The following is a 21,322-nucleotide window of genomic DNA, read 5'->3' on the forward strand; positions in this document are numbered from 1 at the left end:
ACCTCTTTATCGATTTCAAACCAATAGGCCTAGGCCATTCCTGCACAGCCTGAACCTTAACCGGATCCATCTCAAAACCTTTGCTGGAGATAATGTAGCCCAAAAAACTAATTCTCTGTACAGCGAACTCACATTTCTCCAGCTTAGCAAAAAGCGAATTGTCCATTAATAACTGTAAAACCTCACGCACGCTCCGCCAATGAGACTCCAGATCCGGCGAATAAATCAAAATGTCATCCAAATACACAACCACATTTTTACCGATCAAAGGTCTAAGGATGTCATTAATCAGATTCTGAAAAAATGCAGGAGCATTAGTAAGACCAAAAGGCATAACCAGATTCTCAAAATGACCCACAGGAGTGTTAAAAGCAGTCTTCCATTCGTCACCCTCCTTCATGCGCAACAGATTGTATGCCCCCTTAAGGTCAATTTTAGAGAACCACTTGGCCCCCATTAACTGGTTAAACAGATCAGGAATCAATGGCAGTGGGTAAGGATTGCGTACAGTAATTTTGTTAATCTCACGAAAATCCAGACAAGGACGTAAACCGCCGTCCTTTTTTTTTTTACAAAAAAAAATCCAACCGCCACAGGAGACTTAGAGGGCCTAATGTGACCGGCGGCCAAACTTGTCTGTATGTATTCCCCCAAAGCCTTCCTCTCAGGAATAGTAAGGTTAAATAAACGACTTTTAGGAAGAGTCGCTCCAGGGACAAATTCAATAGAACAATCATAGTCTCTATGGGGAGGCAAAACCTGCGATTCCTTCTCAGAAAAAACTCTCCAAAAATCCTGAATAGGAACAGGCAATTCTCCCCTATCCAAAGCTGCAATATGCCCGTTACAACACTTGTCATAACATTTATGGCTCCAGGATTTAATTTCACTGGTAGACCAATCCAGTACAGGATTGTGAAATTTTAACCAGGGCAATCCCAATATTACTGGAGAAGGCAAGTTATTCAACACTACCAAATCCAATTTCTCATGGTGAACACCATTAATAGTGAGAGGAAATTCACAGACCTTGAGAGTAATATTCTTCAAAGGGGAACCATCCACAGAAACCACAGCAATGGGGGATGATAAAGGTTCAGGTTTTAAATTCAGTCTTTCCACGAATCCCCCATCAATTACATTCAGAGTAGACCCGCAATCAACAAACACCCGAAATTCCATTAATTTTTTCTGAGCAATCGTGGAAGCAGCTAAAAATATACCCTTGGAATTTAAACAGGCAATACGGGCGTGACTGACCTTTTTTTTTACTTTCTTCATACGAAGCTCACAGCCTTTAATCAAATGACCAGATTTTCCGCAATAGAAACACAAGCCTTCAGAAAATCGACGGTCTTTTTCTTGAGAGCGAGGTGCCACCGATCCAATCTCCATCGGTTCACCACTGTTAGTACACACATTCTCATAACCAGAAACTGACATAGCAGAGGATTTGCTCTCATTAACCCTTGCACGCAGTCTTCTATCCACCCGTATAGCTAATTGCATAGCCTGTTGCAAATCTTCAGGTGTAGGATAAGCAATTAGCAGGTCTTTAACCCTTTCACTGAGCCCAGCAAGAAATAGACTTTTCAGAGCAGAATCGTTCCACCCTGTTTGAGTAGACCAACGACGGAAATGAGTACAATATTTTTCCACATTACCTGATCCCTGTTTTAAACGTCTCAACTCAGTCTCAGCTGATGCGACACGGTCAGGATCATCATATAATAGTCCCAAAGCAGAAAAAAAACTATCCACTGATCTGAAGCATGTATCACTAGGTTGCAAAGAAAAGGCCCACTCCTGAGGCTCTTTGCGCAAAAGTGACATTATGAACCCTACGCGCTGGGATTCATCCCCAGAGGACTTAGGTCTCAAACGAAAATACAATAAGCAAGCATTTTTAAATGAAAAAAATTCTCGGTGTTCACCAAAAAATAAATCCGGCAAACATACCTTAGGCTCCAAGAAATGTGCTCCAGGACAGCTACTCACGTGCTGACGGAGCTCGGCCACCTCCAGAGAGAGTCCCTGCAGGCGATGAGCCAAATCCTGAACCGACACCATGATGGAACAGAAAAATCTTTCCTTAGAGAATTTGCAGGCTGGACTTACTGTTATGTTCTGCTACCAGAGCTAAGGAAAGAGAGGAGATCTGTCCCTACGATAGAACTCAGCTGAATCCCTACGATGTAACAGGGGACCTGATCCTGCGATCAGACCTGCTAAAGTCCTAAGCTAGTCTGTACGGAGACCTATAGATGTGGGGAAGGAATCCCTACAAGTACTAAGGACTGGGAGGAATATGGGACACCTCCTAACAGAAATAGTAGCAGACAGACGAACAAACAAAATATATAGAACATAGAGGTCAGTAGACCAAGCAAACTAACAGAGCAAGACACAGAGCACAGGCTAGCTAGAAAGTAGATATACAATGAAGTCCAGCAAAGCCAGAAGGGCGGAGCAGGATTAAATAGGCCACCAAGGTCATGTGACCAGCAAAGGAAAAAAAACCTAAGAGCAAGGTTCTAACAGTCAGCAGTTACTGCAAGATGAAGGCATTGAAGCTATGGACTGGCCTGCCCGTTCCCCAGACCTGAATCTGATTGAGCACAACTGGGACATCATGTCTTGCTCCATCCACCAACGTCACGTTGCCCCACAGACTGTCCAGGAGTTGGCGGATGCTTTAGTCCAGGTCTGGGAGGAGATCCCACAGGAGATCATCCGCCACCTCATCAGGAGCATGCCCAGGCGTTGTAGGGAGGTCATACAGGCACGTGGAGGCCACACACAATACTGAGCCTCATTTTTACTTGTTTTAAGGACATTGCATCAAAGTTGGATCAGCCTGTAGTGTGTTTTTCCACTTTAGTTTTGGGGGTGACTCCAAATCCAGGCCTCCATTGGTTAATACATTTGATTTCCATTGATGATTTTGTTCAACTTTGTACTGAACAAAGTATTCAATTTCATTCATTCAGATCTAGGATGTGTTATTTGAGTGTTTCCTTTATTTTTTTGAGCAGTGTATATATATATATAGCTTTAGGGCTCGCTCCCACTAGTGTCTAACTTGGATGTTTTATCAGATAGCAATCATCCCAAAGTTATACTATAGGGAGCAGATCTGTGCTTTTTTTCTCATATCAATTCAGAATGAGAAAAGAATCGCAGCATGCCGCGAGTGGCTCTGCAAATCGGAGCACACACACTCATTCAAGTCTATGGGTGCGTGTAAAACCGATGACTGCACACGGATGTCATCTGAGTGTAGTTTGATTTACACAGAAACAGAGAAGATGGAGAAATTAAGTTCTCCATCTTCTCACCACCTGTGATATGATTCTCTCGTGCGAGAGAATCTGATCACAGTAAACTGACACTCGGCTCAAACTTGAAGCCGTCTAGTGGGCACGGTCCGCTCCATAAAAGTGCATAGAGAGAGGGTGCAACCGTCTAGTGAGCTTCTGCCCGGTAGTATGTATATCGCATACATCACTGCCATTCTCAGCTTAGAAAGTGGCGAATCCTAGCAGCGCACAGTGCCTGTGCTAGGGGGATTCAAAAGTCTGCAGTCACAAAGAGTAACTGCAGACTTTTAATTTTAGACCGCACAATTCCTTTAAGTAGCTGTCCAGCAGTTTACAAACCTTTTTCCTCTATCTGGGGGAGGGAAACCAGCAATTACACAGTAATTTTTTTATTTATTTCAGCTTTACCATGTTCACTCTACAATAGACGTGACATGATACCTCTATTGTACTCGTCAATACAATTAATGCAATAATAAATTTCTATATATATATTTTTTATTTTACATTTGTACAAAAAAAAATTCTTAAATTATTTGTGTTTGTGTCGCCATATTCCGGAAGGCAACTGGAAGCTGTATGAGGGCTTCTCTTTTGTGGAAAAATGTATGTTTTTGTTGGTACCAATTTGGGAAAGATGCATCTTTTTTAGTGCTTTTGATTAAATTTTCATTTTCTTTTTAAGTTTTTACATTCAACGTGAGAGACGTCAAAGACCCGCCAATACCAATTATGTGTAATTTTCTTTTTCATTTTTATCAAGAAAAAATGGTATTGTGGTTTGTTTTTTTTTATATTTGTTAACATTTTTTTTAAATGTTGTGGTCAGAACACAAAACCTGTGTCTGCGCCTGGTAAAGGTATTTTCGATGGGAGCTGCCGCAGGTGACCCTTGTCCAAATCCAGCCTGGTCCATCAACTGAATAGCATTCATGGAGTAAAAATGGTTAGGCTCGGCATACCACGCTGCTCCCGTATATAAATGGATAGGCAAGTGCTACAGCCTCTCAGAAAAGCAGTACTTTATTGTATGGATAAGATGTTAACACATTTCTGGATTGTACCGTTCACTTCGTCAGGACAGGTCATCCAGAAACATGTCAACATCTGATCCAAACAATAAAGTACTGCCTTTCCGAGCGGCTGTAGTACTAGTTTATCCATTTATATATGGGAGCAATACGACGAACCTTACCTCTTTCATTCCACGAATGCTATTGTTAGGGTGTTCCGGGTGATAAAGGAACCCATTAAGCCCCCGCCACCCCCAGAATCCTGCGATTGGGTATCATTTGGGGTCCATGGGGTGACAAAAAAGGCCACTTTCTGTAATCATTCAGATGCCACAATCAGCATTGACCACAGCATCTAAGGAGATGATATCCGTGGCATTAAACAAGGAGTTAAATGGTGGCCTGATAGATGTATACTACAGAAAGCACCCAAAAGTGATGACATACTTTGGACCATTACCTCAATTCATGGGAACTGAATAGTTCCTGACACAATAGTCATGGGGAGTACATTTAGTTTGAGTGAACACGCTGTACAGATGTAACGCTATTGCCAGCGCCCCTGCATGGTTCACTTCTCCCTCCATGCAGGGACGCCAGCATACTCACTGCCCCGGCTGCGCAGCGTGCTCCCTGCTTCCTTTCTAGTTCTGAGTTTCAGTGGCGCGCCTATCATGGGGAGTACATTTAGTTTGAGTGAACACGCTGTACAGATGTAACGCTATTGCCAGCGCCCCTGCATGGTTCACTTCTCCCTCCATGCAGGGACGCCAGCATACTCACTGCCCCGGCTGCGCAGCGTGCTCCCGGCTTCCTTTCTAGTTCTGAGTTTCAGCGGCGCGCCTATCATGGGGAGTACATTTAGTTTGAGTGAACACGCTGTACAGATGTAACGCTATTGCCAGCGCCCCTGCATGGTTCACTTCTCCCTCCATGCAGGGACACCAGCATACTCACTGCCCCGGCTGCGCAGCGTGCTCCCTGCTTCCTTTCTAGTTCTGAGTTTCAGCGGCGCGCCTAGTGCATGCACACTCCCCTGTTCTTACAAGGGCAGATTGCGCACATAGTTAAATGACTCTCAGCCAATGGCTGGGAGGCATTTAGTATATGAGTGCACCTACAAGATTGCTTCCAGTCAATAGCTGGGAGGCATCTTGTTTAAAAGGCACCCTCCCCAATGGGGAGGCGCCAAGTAACAAAGTATCATTAGGTAGTGTGTAGTCTACTAGTGAGTTGTAAGGTCCCCTGGTCCTTGTGTGGCCAGTCCTGAACCCGTAGGCACTGGTCCTTGTGTGGCCAGTCCTCACTCCGAAGTCCCTGGTCCTTGTGCGGCCAGTCCTGAACCCCGAAGCCGCTTCGGCTGTATCTGAATCTATAGCCGAGACCCGTGTGTCTGAACGTGTGCCTATCCGAGCATTCCGTGTGTCCGGATTGTCCTAACAGTCTCATAATCAGCTCTGTCTGAGACTCTGTCCTAACCGTGGACCTGAACCTAGTAGTCTGAACGGAGCCCAAGTCCATGTCAGTAACCAATCTACAGAGGATCCAGAACTTAGTCCATATCCGTGTTTGCGTACCTGACCCCTGGGGTCAGCAGCTGTGGTACCGGGGACTGCCTAGGAGTGGTACCTGGCGGCTACCTGCAGCTTAAGTCTGACTTCACCATCAGGAGCCCCAGTGAACACCAGGTTGCCGCTTAGCTACGCCCCTTATAGGCAAGCCCAGCCTGTGGCACAATAGGTCCATGAACCACATGTGCTACTTCTGTGCGTAACAACAGACAACTTGGGCGCTGCTTATCTTTAGTTAGTTTCTCCCAGTTTGCAACCATTGGGGGACTGTTTGACACCACTATAATCAAAGCCCATAGTCAGATCCTGATTACAGTGCTCACATTACTCAGCCTGTACATTTAGGTGTTTTGGCATAAACATTTTTGGACTTTGGGTGAAGGCTCTGCAATGTGTGGAGAACATCCTGGAATATTGCAAAATGCTCGTGATGTTTGTGGACTGTAGGGCATCACATAGTTATCCTGTGTTTGCCAAGTTAGGATCTCTGTGGAGTAGTTGGCAGCAGAAGTATATACTTTGGCCCTGGCAGATAATTAAAACATTGTTTAATTAGTCAGGATCTTTCTGTTTGCGACACACACATAAGCTAATGAGAGCCGATATACACTGTAGGTGAAGTGAGGACAAGTCAGGTGTGGGAAGTCATACAGATAAATAAAATAGCTTCCTTATCAGAATCGGGATCACGGCACAGATCCTGACACAAACATGATAGGACAACTGTATACATAGGGCACTACAATTCCCAATATGTCTCAACCACCGTTTTTAACCATAATGAAATATTATGCACTATACAGATAAGTTAACTGTAACATACCTGGCGGCGTCCTTGCATGGTGGTCCATCTCCCACTGTGCAAGAGCGCGCACTTGATCTCCAGTCCAGAATGTCTCTCTGGCTTCCCTCCTTGCTGTCTGTTTGTCTGTTTTGGCTGCATAGGGCGACGCCCGCTGAACTTCCTGTTTCTTGTACCTGCTGCGGACACGCCCCTGTTGCACCTTCAGCCTATTGCTGTCCATCTTTGGGTATTTATACCACCTTCTTCCTCAAGATGGCGCCTGAGCATTGTGTCCTGTCAGTCGGCTTTTTTTTTGTCTCTGACATGCCAGGTCCTATCCTGTTTTCCTGCCTGTTTTCCAGTTCTGTGTCTGAACTGTGGTCTGTTCTTGTGAACACGCTTCTTGCCTGTTCTTTCGCCTTCTAGGGGCTGTATTCCTAGATCTGCCTGTCTGTGCCTTTTGGTATCTGTTCCCGTCTGAACAGAGTCCTGTTTGTGTCTCTGCCTTTTGGTATCTGTTCCCGTCTGAACAGAGTCCTGTTTGTGTCCCTGCCTTGCGGTATCTGTTCCTGTCTGAACTGAGTCCTGTCTATGTCTCCTGCCTTGCGGTATCAGTTCCCGTGTCTGAACTGAGTCCTGTCTGTGTACTCTTGCCTGCTGCCTTTCCTGGAGGCTGTATTTCCAGGCCTGTCTGAACACGCTCCTAGCCTGTTCCTCCCGCCTTCTAGGGGCCGATTACCTAGATCCGTTCCTGTATCTTGTCTGTCCTGTCTGAACACGCTCCTTGCCTGTTCGTTCCGCCTCTCTGGGGGCTGTATTCCCAGACCCGCTCCTGTATCCCGCTGCAGTGTCGGTCTCTTCCGTACACTCAGTTCCAGTCTGAACTCTCTCCTATCCTTTACCTGTTTTGCCTCTATGTCCGTTCCTTTCCTTTTTCTGCAGAGTCTGAACTCGTACCTAACTCCTGCTTGTTGTCTCTGTACTCCCGTTTCTGAGTTTGTGGTCCACGTGCTACTTCACTGCAAGTACCCTGTGGGTATCTGGCTCTGCCTTTCCCTTCCTGTCTGTTCCGTGTGAACAGAGCCCTGTCCGTCCTGCTCTGACTCCTTGCTCACTGCTCCGGCAGCCTTGCTCCGCTCTGACCCTTTTGCTCTCTGCTCCGGCAGTCCTGTCCTGCCCTGCTTCTGCTCGCTGCTCCGGCAGTCCTGTCCTGCCCTGCTTCTGCTCGCTGCTCCGGCAGTCCTGTCCTGCCCTGCTTCTGCCCGCTGCTCCGGCAGTCCTGTCCTGCCCTGCTTCTGCCCGCTGCTCCGGCAGTCCTGTCCTGCCCTGCTTCTGCCCGCTGCTCCGGCAGTCCTGTCCTGCCCTGCTTCTGCCCGCTGCTCCGGCAGTCCTGTCCTGCCCTGCTTCTGCCCGCTGCTCCGGCAGTCCTGTCCTGCCCTGCTTCTGCCCGCTGCTCCGGCAGTCCTGTCCTGCCCTGCTTCTGCCCGCTGCTCCGGCAGTCCTGTCCTGCCCTGCTTCTGCCCGCTGCTCCGGCAGTCCTGTCCTGCCCTGCTTCTGCCCGCTGCTCCGGCAGTCCTGTCCTGCCCTGCTTCTGCCCGCTGCTCCGGCAGTCCTGTCCTGCCCTGCTTGTGCTCGCTGCTCCTGCAGCCCCGTCCTGCTCTGTTCTTGCCCACCGCTTCGGGCGTTCCCTCTCTGCTGTGGTTGTCTACCGCATCTGCGGTTCTGTGACCCAGTCTGTACTGGGTCTTAACCTTTCTGTGCTCCAGCCCGTCCTTTCGGCCAGTACCTCCCTGCCTGCATACTCGCCTGTATCCACCCATCTGCATACCTGCCGTGTTTGCTTACATCCACCAGTCTGTGCCAGCCTAACCTGCCTGTTCCAGTAATCCCAGTGTGGGTCAACCCCCGTGTCCGGAGTTTGACCTGGAGTAGCACCTGGTCCCTCTGCCCGGTTTCTCCCTGGTGCACTGGCGTCGTATGCCGTCGTGCCACCTTGGTCGGATCGGCCAGATACTTAGTCACGCCCCTCCAGGCACTCTCCGGTCCATGGTCCAGTGGAACCACAACACCCGCACACGCCAGTCAGTCCGGGCGTGTGCATAACAGCATGCTCAGGCCATGGTTCCCGTTGAGCCCCACGGCCTTCGCTCTCTGAGAAGTTTTCCAGCGAATACATGCATTAAAAATAAATAAATAATTTTTTTTTTTTCTCAGCTGAGTTCCAGGCTAATTACGCACCCGTCCAGATGGATCTATCTGCTCTCGTTCCTGCGGATCCGCCACGTTACTATGGGGATCCAAGACAAAGTCGTGCATTTGTGGAGCAATGCATGCTACACTTCAAGTTCTACCCTCTATGTTTTCCCACCGATCGGGTTAAGGTGGCATTCATTATGTCTTACCTGGCGGGTGATGCCTTGGAATGGATCAACCCCCTATATGAAACACAGGATCCGATCCTCCTGGACCTAATGGCCTTCCTGGTGGCCTTTCTAATGGTCTTCGATGATCCTAACCCGGAGGCTCCTGCTGAAGCTTCACCTCCCAATGTCCCGGAGCAGCCCCGATGGGTAATGTGTGTGGGTAGCGCAATAGTCCTCCAGCCCAATGAGACTACTGCCCACCCAGAATCCTCACAGGGTGACTACGCTTTCCGGAATACTTCTCCCAACCTCAAGAGGCAGTCCAGACGTGCTAGACGTAGAGGCAAGCCGTCACGCCAGGGTCTGTCCTCCCTGAGACCTCCTGACCCCAACCTTGAAGTCCCTACTGAAGCTTCATCTCCCTGTATCCCAGAGAAGCCCCAACGGGTAATGTGCGTGGGTAGTGCTCCGGTTCTCCTGCCCGAAGAGACTTCTGCCCATCCAGACTCCACACAGGAGAACTTCCTGCACCCGGCATCAGATGCTTCACCCACTTTAACCGGGGTGCATGTCCAAGGATGCTCCAAAGCTGTGGTTACCTCTGAGTCTGTGCACCTCTACTACCTGGCGGAGAACCCCCTGTTGTCTCCTGAATCCTCCGGGATACCACTCGATGACAAATGGAGAGAGACTTCTCTACACTTGGTACTCGATACTTTGTCCGCTTCGTCCTGTGAGCCTGACAATGGGTACCCCAAAGTGGTAGTTACCCCCGAGTCTCTACACCCCTCCGACCAGGCGGAGGACCTCCAGTTGTCTCCAGAACCCTTCGGGGTGCTACCTGGTAGCGAAAGGACAGAGACTCTCCTATACTCTGTACCTGATACCTCGCTCGCTTCGTCCAGTGAGTCCAACCTAGTGTACTCCGAAGCAGAGGTTACTCCCGAGTCTCTACACCCCTCCGACCAGGCGGAGGACCTCCAGTTGTCTCCAGAACCCTTCGGGGTGCCACCTGGTGGTGAATGGACAGAGACTTTCCTATATCCTGGATCTGATACCTCGCTTGCTTCGTCCAGTGAGTCCGACCTTGTGTACTCTGAAGCAGAGGTTACCCTTGAGTCTCTACACCCCTCTGACCAGGCGGAGGACCTCCAGTTGTCTCCAGAACCCTTCGGGGTGCCACCTGGTGGTGAATGGACAGAGACTTTCCTATACTCGGTACCCGATACCTCGCCTGCTTCCTCCAGTGAGTCCGACCTAGTGTACTCTGAAGCAGATGTTTTCTCTGAGCCTCTGCACTCTTCTGACCCGGCGGAGGACCTCCAGTTGTTTCCTGAATCCTCCGGGGTACCACCAGATAACAAAGAGACAGTGACTTTTCCTCATTATGTACCTGATAACCCGTCTATTTCTTCCTGTGAGCTTGACAAGATGTACCTCGAAGCAGAGATTACCCCCAAGTCTCTGTCCCCCTCCAACCCGGTGAAGGACTTCCAGTTGTCTCCTGTAGCCTCTGGGGTGCCACCTGAAAATATGTGGAGAGAGACTTCCTTGTGTGCTGTTCCTGGTACTCCACCCGTTTCGTCTGTTGCTAAGGATGGCTGGATAGGAGGTAGCATCCTAGCTAACCAGATGAGATCAATTTTTCCTGTGGACAGTGGAAGTGATCTCCTTGAAGTGAACGACTGGTCCTCGAATTCCCTGCGGAAGATTCTGGCAGGCCTGAAGAAGAGGGGGCGTAAGGGGGGGGGTACTGTAACATACCTGGCGGCGTCCTTGCATGGTGGTCCATCTCCCACTGTGCAAGAGCGCGCACTTGATCTCCAGTCCAGAATGTCTCTCTGGCTTCCCTCCTTGCTGTCTGTTTGTCTGTTTTGGCTGCATAGGGCGACGCCCGCTGAACTTCCTGTTTCTTGTACCTGCTGCGGACACGCCCCTGTTGCACCTTCAGCCTATTGCTGTCCATCTTTGGGTATTTATACCACCTTCTTCCTCAAGATGGCGCCTGAGCATTGTGTCCTGTCAGTCGGCTTTTTTTTTGTCTCTGACATGCCAGGTCCTATCCTGTTTTCCTGCCTGTTTTCCAGTTCTGTGTCTGAACTGTGGTCTGTTCTTGTGAACACGCTTCTTGCCTGTTCTTTCGCCTTCTAGGGGCTGTATTCCTAGATCTGCCTGTCTGTGCCTTTTGGTGTCTGTTCCCGTCTGAACAGAGTCCTGTTTGTGTCTCTGCCTTTTGGTATCTGTTCCCGTCTGAACAGAGTCCTGTTTGTGTCCCTGCCTTGCGGTATCTGTTCCTGTCTGAACTGAGTCCTGTCTATGTCTCCTGCCTTGCGGTATCAGTTCCCGTGTCTGAACTGAGTCCTGTCTGTGTACTCTTGCCTGCTGCCTTTCCTGGAGGCTGTATTTCCAGGCCTGTCTGAACACGCTCCTAGCCTGTTCCTCCCGCCTTCTAGGGGCTGATTACCTAGATCCGTTCCTGTATCTTGTCTGTCCTGTCTGAACACGCTCCTTGCCTGTTCGTTCCGCCTCTCTGGGGGCCGTATTCCCAGACCCGCTCCTGTATCCCGCTGCAGTGTCGGTCTCTTCCGTACACTCAGTTCCAGTCTGAACTCTCTCCTATCCTTTACCTGTTTTGCCTCTATGTCCGTTCCTTTCCTTTTTCTGCAGAGTCTGAACTCGTACCTAACTCCTGCTTGTTGTCTCTGTACTCCCGTTTCTGAGTTTGTGGTCCACGTGCTACTTCACTGCAAGTACCCTGTGGGTATCTGGCTCTGCCTTTCCCTTCCTGTCTGTTCCGTGTGAACAGAGCCCTGTCCGTCCTGCTCTGACTCCTTGCTCACTGCTCCGGCAGCCTTGCTCCGCTCTGACCCTTTTGCTCTCTGCTCCGGCAGTCCTGTCCTGCCCTGCTTCTGCTCGCTGCTCCGGCAGTCCTGTCCTGCCCTGCTTCTGCTCGCTGCTCCGGCAGTCCTGTCCTGCCCTGCTTCTGCTCGCTGCTCCGGCAGTCCTGTCCTGCCCTGCTTCTGCCCGCTGCTCCGGCAGTCCTGTCCTGCCCTGCTTCTGCCCGCTGCTCCGGCAGTCCTGTCCTGCCCTGCTTCTGCCCGCTGCTCCGGCAGTCCTGTCCTGCCCTGCTTCTGCCCGCTGCTCCGGCAGTCCTGTCCTGCCCTGCTTCTGCCCGCTGCTCCGGCAGTCCTGTCCTGCCCTGCTTCTGCCCGCTGCTCCGGCAGTCCTGTCCTGCCCTGCTTCTGCCCGCTGCTCCGGCAGTCCTGTCCTGCCCTGCTTCTGCCCGCTGCTCCGGCAGTCCTGTCCTGCCCTGCTTCTGCCCGCTGCTCCGGCAGTCCTGTCCTGCCCTGCTTGTGCTCGCTGCTCCTGCAGCCCCGTCCTGCTCTGTTCTTGCCCACCGCTTCGGGCGTTCCCTCTCTGCTGTGGTTGTCTACCGCATCTGCGGTTCTGTGACCCAGTCTGTACTGGGTCTTAACCTTTCTGTGCTCCAGCCCGTCCTTTCGGCCAGTACCTCCCTGCCTGCATACTCGCCTGTATCCACCCATCTGCATACCTGCCGTGTTTGCTTACATCCACCAGTCTGTGCCAGCCTAACCTGCCTGTTCCAGTAATCCCAGTGTGGGTCAACCCCCGTGTCCGGAGTTTGACCTGGAGTAGCACCTGGTCCCTCTGCCCGGTTTCTCCCTGGTGCACTGGCGTCGTATGCCGTCGTGCCACCTTGGTCGGATCGGCCAGATACTTAGTCACGCCCCTCCAGGCACTCTCCGGTCCATGGTCCAGTGGAACCACAACACCCGCACACGCCAGTCAGTCCGGGCGTGTGCATAACATTAACACTACAACTGACCAGAAGAAAAATCTATTCTACCGTACACAAAGAATACCACAACTCCCAACATGACCGGACTCCTCGAAAATCCTGATATACTCTTTATATGTAGAACACTACAACTTCCAACACGACTGACCACTGTGCATAACCAATAATATAATTCTACTATACTTTGTACATAGAATACTACAATCCCCAACATGACTCGCTCTGGATATAATATACCCTATACCTGGCACACTACAATTCCCAGGATGACCTACTGTGAAGGCCACAGTAGACTAATGTCAGCTGAACCAGCTTATATAGATGGGTTCAGACGACTTTCCGATGTGTATGGGGGTGCTGGCTGACTGATTGTCGGGTAGAGGTAGGTTGGGTATGTCCAATTTTGGATTGTTGTCCTGAAGATAAGCTGCCGACTGAAATGTCAGTTGGTGCCTTTCTCATAGAGAACACAGGAGTCCTCAGCAGAACGAGTGCTCCTGCATACGGGACAGATGGCTGTTGGAAGCATCGTTCAGCCAACAGCTATCTAATGTGTCTGGCCGGCTTTAGTATAACCCTAATATGAGAAGTATGACTAAGACCATATCTAAATGCAAAAGTAAACAACTTTATTGAAAAATAGATAAAAACATGTAAAAAGTACAGTACAAGAATTCCATACAAGGTTAAATGGCAAACAAAAGGTAAAATGGGCAGGGCAGTTAGAGCCCCCAAGGGGTGGCACAATGCAGGTGGGCCTACTTGAAGGAATGATGAGTAAGTAAATGATAGAAGCACTCCTCTCATCAAAGTTTTTATTCTCTTAATATATTGCAATCATCATATTATATGGCACTATGGACTTACAATTGCTCATTTTGCCTTTCTACCCAGTTAATTCTTCTTTTCTGTTCTCTATGTAGAAACATGAAGTCTATATTCCCTGAAAAATCATTCCTTTCTAACTCCTGACCCAGCTACTCCGCTCCTTCCCCCTGCCAGGGACTATTGCAGTGACTTATGACTCTTACAGGGAAAATTTACCTTCTGTTTCTACATAGAGCTTAGAAGGATTCAGCTGGTCAGTTTTTAATCACATCATATCATAGACCTAATGGAAAAGCGAAGAATTAACTGGGTAGAAAGGCAAAATGAGCAACTCCAATTAGACAGTGCCATGTAAGTGGCTAACATTAACCCCCAGTCCCTATTTATTTGCCTTATCCCCATCCATATTTATTTGCCTTATCCCCATCCATATTTAATTAACCCCCTGTCCATAATTGATTGATTCCCCAGTCCACAATTAATTATTTCCCCAGTCCATATTTATTGATCCCCAGTCCATAGTTAATTGACACACCGTCCATACTTAATTAATCCACCTGACCTACTTAGCTGATTCCCCCGTCCATACTTGATACTTAATTGATCCCCCGTCCATACTTAACTGATCCCCCGCCGATATCTAATTGATACACTTGCACATCCCTAATTGATCCCCATCCATACACCTATATATAAATAATTGTGTTTTGTACTTGTATATATATATACTGACTGTATCCCCATATTTAGAATGACGTCCATGTTGGCCGGAGCCGTGCAGTGTACATCTTGCGCAATGTATGCATTCCGTGAGCAACCGCTCGAGGATCCATACTGCTGCGAGAGATGTGAGCATATCGTGCACTTGGAAGCCCAAATTCTGGATCTAAGTGCTCAGATAGCGATACTGAGGAGCATCGACAACATGGAACGGAGTTTGCTGCTCACCGAGCAGACACTCAATGGGTCAATACTGGGGGTGGAGTATAGAGGGGAAGTGCAGGCTGAACAGGCAGGGAGCTGGATAACAGTTAGGAGGGATAGAGGGAAGAAGTATAGGAAGGCTGGTTCAGAACCGGCATTATTGGAGCACGACAGATCCTCTGACCGCCGGGGGAGTGTATGCTCCAGTAATGAGGGGGAGGGGGGGAAGTGTAGGGCAGGCAAGACAGGTCCTGGTAGTGGGTGACTATTATTAGGGGGACAGACAGGGCAATCTGTCACAAAGACCGGGATCGCCGAACGGTGTGCTGCCTCCCTGGCGCTCGAGTCCGGCACATCGCGGATCGGGTTGACAGGTTACTGGGTGGGGCTGGCGAAGACCCAGCGGTCATGGTCCACATCGGCACCAATGACAAAGTGAGTGGTAGATGGAGGGTCATTAAAAATTATTTCAGGGACCTAGGTAGGAAGCTTAGGGCAAGGACCTCCAAGGTAGTTTTCTCAGAAATACTACCAATCCCGCGAGCCACACAGGAGCGCCAACGGGAAGTTAGGGAGGTGAATAAGTGGCTAAAGAGTTGGTGCAAGGCAGAAAGGTTTGGGTTCATGGAGAACTGGGCCGACTTCGCGGTCGGCTACAGTCTCTACCGTAGGGACGGGCTGCACCTCAATGGGGAGGGTGCAGCGGTGCTGGGGAAGAAGATGGCTAATAGGTTGGAGGAGTTTTTAAACTAGAGACGGGGGGGGGGAACCAAGGAAATAGGTGGGATGTGAGGCAAGTAAGGGGGAAGGGGAGAAGTGAATATAATGAGGGTGGAGAGGGGGGTGGGGATAGTACAGTTAGATCGTTAGAGAAGAATAGGATGCTAAATAACCCCAAAGTTTTATCTTGCATGCTGACCAACGCAAGAAGCCTGACCAATAAGGCGGATGAGCTGCGGGCGCTTATATCGGAGGAGAGGTATGACATCGTAGGTATAACAGAGACTTGGCTAGACGATAGCTACGACTGGGCGGTAAATTTATTAGATTATAGTTTATTTAGAAGGGACCGGAAACAGGGGAAAGGCGGAGGAGTCTGCTTATATGTAAAGTCATGTCTAAAGCCCAGACTAAGGGAAGATATAGGAGAGGGAGAAGAGGGGGTCGAGTCCATGTGGGTAGAGATATAGGGGGCAAAAAATAATAATAAAATATTACTGGGGGTCTGCTATAAGCCACCAAATATAACAGAGGAGAATGAGATTCTGCTATTAGGACAAATAGACAAAGTAGCAAAACATAATGAAGTGATTGTAATCAGGGATTTCAACTACCCGGATACTGACTGGGAAACAGAAACCTGTAGATCTCAGAAAGGAAAAAGGTTCTTGACAAATATTAAGGATAATTATCTCTCCCAACTAGTGCAGGAACCAACGAGAGGGAAGGCCGTGTTGGACTTAATATTGACTAATAGGCCTGATAGAATAACTGAGGTACAGATAGGGGGGCACCTAGGTAATAGCGATCATAATATTATCGACTTCAAAATGCCCTTCAGTAGGGTTATCAATAAGGGAACAACAAAAACATTAAACTTTAGGAGGGCGAAGTTTGATCAGCTGATAGAAAACCTTCAACTTATTGACTGGGACTAAGTTCTTAATCAAAGGAATACGAATAGTAAATGGGAAACTTTCAAAAGAATTCTGAATACTCAGTGCGAGAGGTATATACCGTATGGGAATAAAAGGGCCAGAAATAAGAGGAAACCAATATGGTTGAACAAGAACGTAAAAGGGGCGTTAAATAGCAAAAAAGAGGCATTCAAGAGATTAAAACAGGAAAACAGTAAGGAGGCACTAATGTGTTACAAGGAAAAAACGAGAACCTGTAAAAAACAAATAAAAATAGCGAAGGAGGAAATAGAGAAACGTATTGCTAGGGAACGTAGATCAAATCCCAAACTGTTCTTTACGTATATAAATAGTAAAAGAATTAAATCGGATAATATTGGACCGATAAAAAGTGAGGAAGGCAAAATCATAGAGAAAGATGAGGATAAAGCTAATCTATTAAATAATTTTTTTTCGACAACTTTCACAAAGGAAATAGAACTAACAGGAGAAATGAGAAGTGACAAGCTTAATCCTCCACTAAGTATGACTAATCTAACCCAAGCTGGGGTACAGAAACGCCTCAGTAACATTAAAATAAACAAATCACCAGGACCTGATGGCATACACCCACGGGTACTAAGGGAACTAAGTAATGTGATAGACAGACCGTTATATCTTGTATTTAAGGACTCTGTTGAGACTGGGTCTGTACCACTTGATTGGCGACAGGCGAATGTAGTGCCAATATTCAAAAAGGGAGCGAAAAGTGACGCCGGAAACTATCGGCCGGTGAGTCTGACGTCCGTTGTGGGCAAAATTTTTGAAAGCTTCATTAAAGAGGCAATTACGGAGCATCTTGATGCTAATAATCTTTTAATCCCAAACCAACATGGATTCATGAGGAATCGCTCCTGCCAAACAAACCTGATTGACTTCTACGAGGAGGTTAGCTCTCGAGTAGATCAGGGGGAACCAGTGGATGTCGTGTATCTCAACTTCTCAAAAGCGTTCGATAGCGTGCCACATAATAGGTTGGTATACAAAATGAGAATGATGGGGCTGGGGGAAAATGTTTGCAAGTGGGTAGCAAACTGGCTAAGGGATAGAAGGCAGAGGGTGGTTATAAATGGAATATACTCAGATTGGGTAAGCGTCACTAGTGGGGTACCACAGGGGTCTGTACTAGAGATGAGCGTTGTTCTACTCGAACTGTTCGCCAATCTCAAATTCGAGCTGTTTTGGGCGGTGTTCGAGCCGGTCGGCGAACACGAACAATTTGAGAAAAATTCGGCTGTTCGAGGTTATGTTCGATAACTGTTCGTGCACCAAAATCATAACTGGATTTTTTCTCAGTAATGATGAAAATTAATGTTAATACGCAGTTTGAGTGTACAGCGGGGCGGGGGGAGGGGCAGGGGATGGATCTCTGCAGGAACAATGAAGATCTCCATTTTTTTTTCTCTTTCCCGCATTTGCAGTGGGGAGGTGCAATCTGTCAGCCTATCAGCAGCGCACACACGGAGCGAAGTGCTTTTTTTCACACAAGCAAGGGCATGTGTGATTGGCAGTGTATGTCACATGTCCTTGCCCTATAAGACCAAGCCATTTTCCCCGTCGCCACCATTTTCTCACTGCTGCAGCTGCGTGTTAGACGGCACCGCTGTTGCTGTGTGCGCTATACCTTGTTAATTTCAAGCCAATTTTCGCACAAATATACAGATAGCTTGGGAGTAGGGAATAGTTGTGATTGCAGTCCTTTTAAGGACTAGGTTACAGCATTTCCTACGACTTTTATCAGGCAGGTCTGTGCTCTTAAATAGATAGATTGTGGGAGTAAAGACTAATTGTAATTGGAGTCCTTTTCAGGACTAGGTTACATGAGTTCCTATCAGTTTTTGCCAGGCAGGTCTGTGCCAGTGCTGTGCAAGTTTTTTTCACAGCATTTGGCTGAATCTAGCAAAGCTAATCCTTTTTGGCCTATTGCAGAGTGTGTTAGTCAGTGGAGTAGCCTATCTGTGTTGCAAGATATACCACCTGTGTATAGAATACCAATTTTTTTACTGCACCTAGTGAAGTAAAATCTTTTGGGCATAGCATCATTCTATTAGTCCATCTATACTGACCTCCATCAGGTTGCAAACTGAATATAATTTTTTTCTGCATCTAGCTCTGAAAAAATATTTGGGCTTCTAGCAGTGTGTGGGACTTGGTCTATTAGTCCATCTATACTGACCTCCATCAGGTTGCAAATTAAAAATATTTTTTTTCTTCATTTAGCTCTGAAAAAATATTTGGGCTTCTAGCAGTGTGTGGGACTTGTTCTATTAGTCCTTCTATACTGACCTCCAGCAGGTTGCAAATTGAATATAATTTTTTTCTGCATCTAGCTCTGAAAAAATATTTGGGCTTCTAGCGGTGTGTGGGACTTGGTCTATTAGTCCATCTATACTGACCTCCATCAGGTTGCAAATTAAAAATATTTTTTTTCTGCATCTAGCTCTGAAAAAATATTTGGGCTTCTAGCAGTGTGTGGGACTTGGTCTATTAGTCCATCTATACTGACCTCCATCAGGTTGCAAATTAAAAATATTTTTTTTCTTCATTTATCTCTGAAAAAATATTTGGGCTTCTAGCAGCGTGTGGGACTTGTTCTATTAGTCCATCTATACTGACCTCCATCAGGTTGCAAATTAAAAATAATTTTTTTCTGCATCTAGCTCTGAAAAAATATTTGGGCTTCTAGCAGTGTGTGGGACTTGGTCTATTAGTCCATCTATACTGACCTCCATCAGGTTGCAAATTAAAAATAATTTTTTTCTGCATCTAGCTCTGAAAAAATATTTGGGCTTCTAGCAGTGTGTGGGACTTGGTCTATTAGTCCATCTATACTGACCTCCATCAGGTTGCAAATTGAATAAAAAAATTTTCTGCATCTAGCTCTGAAAAAATATTTGGGCTTCTAGCGGTGTGTGGGACTTGGTCTATTAGTCCATCTATACTGACCTCCATCAGGTTGCAAATTAAAAATAATTTTTTTCTGCATCTAACCCAGCCAATAGTTTTGGCCTAATACCACAGTTTGGCCACTCAGCTCTGCTCGGTTACCATCCATTGTTTTTTTGTGCAAACAACTCCAGAGTTGTGAATTAGTTAACCACCAAAATGAGTGGAAAAAGGCCTGCTGCTGGTGGAAAGGGGAATAGGCGTGTTGGGAAGGGGAAAAAAGGTTGTGTCCGTGGGGTAGGTGCAGAAGAAAGACCATCTTCCAGCCAAACTAAAATGTCTACTTCTTTTAGCGGACAATGTGATAAGATCCCTTTCTTACGGCCACGCCAATCGCTACAAATTCCAGATGAGGCACAAAAACAGCAGGTGCTTCAACGGATATCAAGTGCTCCTTTAAGTGGGCTCTCCTCCACATCAACTTCAACATCACAAATACTCCAGTCCTCAAAGGTGTCACCCAAATCGCACTTGCTTCCTCACAGCTCCCAAATCTCCAGCTGCCCGTCTGAGTATGAGGTAGAACAGATGGTTGAGTCTGCAGAGCTGTTTACTCATACTATAGCCTGGGAATCAGAGGTCGACTCCAGCGCTTCTGTGAATCCAGACGAGGAAATGATCTGCACTGATGCCCAGAATCTTTATGAGTCGGATCCAGGACCAGACGCAGAAGGTTCTGACCATAATGTAGACCCTCATTCCCAAACTGTAACTCCTGTTGGTGGAGACAATGAGGAAGACGATGATAAGACTCAAATACCTGATTGGAGCGACAACTTTAGTTTTTTGTCAGGGCAGGAACAGGTTGGCTCTGAGGACGACGGGTGTGATAACGCACAGGGTGATGATGATGAGGTCGGAGATCCCACTTACTGTCAACCCACAGTCAGCCAAGAGATGAGGTCAGCAGAGGAGGTGGAGGAAGATGCTAGTGACGACGAGGTCAGGTTGCGCCTTCCTGGACAGAGACGTAGTACTGGAAGCACGTCAACAACTGCATCCTCAAACACAACTCTGCCTCTCACCACAAGTCGTGGTGGCTCTTCAGGTCGCATGGGTGCTAAGCCTTGCATAGCCTGGGCATTTTTTCAGATCGATAAAGATGACCCAACTCGTGTTATCTGTAACATTTGTCAGCAAAAGCTAAGTAGAGGCCAAAAAATACATAGTTTGAGTACTTCATGCATGAACCGGCACATGGACATGAAGCATAAGTTGCAGTGGGAAGCTCAGTGTGCTACAATGCGGTCTAGCCGGCCGGGCCAACCACCGTCTGCCATATCTTGTGCATCCGCGGCCTCTTCATCCTCTGTGACTGGGGGGACAGCAGTCACACCTGTTTTGGGGCGCAGACCTGCCACCTCTTTACCCGCAACAGCCAGCGTGATTGGCAGGTCATCATTTTCTTTGGAGGTGGTAACACCAGCTGGTCTTGAGCGCTGTCCGACATCGATAGCACCACCTTTGGATCAAGGCAACCTAACATGTCCGCCTGCATCTTCCTCACAGACCGGCAGTTTGCCGGGGACACCCTTATCAACCCCGTCTAAGCACAATAGCCAGCCCTCGGTCCCTCAGATGTGGACAAGTAAAAGACCATTTCCTCCTAGCCATGAGAAAGCTAAGAGGTTGAATTTCACCATCTGCAAGCTCTTGGCTACAGAAATGCTGCCTTTCCGCCTGGTGGACACAGAGGATTTTCGAGACCTTATGTCCGTCGCAGTGCCCCAGTACCAGATGCCCAGTCGGCACTACTTCTCAAAGAAAGGTGTGCCTGCGCTCCACCAGCATGTCGCACACAACATCACCGCTTCTTTGAGAAACTCTGTGTGTGACAGGGTGCATTTCACCACAGACACTTGGACGAGTAGGCATGGACAGGGGCGTTACATGTCGCTGACTGGGCACTGGGTAACTATGGTGACAGCAGGACAAGGGGCTGCTGTCCAAGTCTTGCCGTCACTACGAGTTGTACGTCAATCCTCTTTATGTCATTTTTCCTCCACTGCTTCTGCCTCCTCAACCTCCTCTCGGTCTTCCACCTGCACCCAAAGCCTGTCTGGTCATGCCACAAGCT

At 48.0% G+C, this 21,322-nt stretch overlaps 1 protein-coding gene across 1 annotated transcript in view; it reads right to left on the bottom strand.

The window, feature by feature from the left end:
* ZBTB34 (zinc finger and BTB domain containing 34) overlaps window positions 1-6,944 on the bottom strand; it is a 30,998-nt gene extending 24,054 nt beyond the window's left edge. Inside the window, exon 1 of the mRNA XM_073640285.1 lies at window positions 6,728-6,944. Within this exon, the coding sequence (XP_073496386.1) occupies window positions 6,728-6,929 (202 nt within the window). The 5' untranslated portion in view covers window positions 6,930-6,944. The remainder of the gene's footprint in view (window positions 1-6,727) is intronic.
* Between the last annotated feature and the right edge of the window lie 14,378 nt (window positions 6,945-21,322).

Source organism: Phyllobates terribilis, unplaced genomic scaffold (assembly GCF_046119375.1).
Source record: "Phyllobates terribilis strain yellow unplaced genomic scaffold, ASM4611937v1 Scaffold_7__3_contigs__length_470593459, whole genome shotgun sequence".
Classification (NCBI taxonomy): domain Eukaryota; kingdom Metazoa; phylum Chordata; class Amphibia; order Anura; family Dendrobatidae; genus Phyllobates; species Phyllobates terribilis.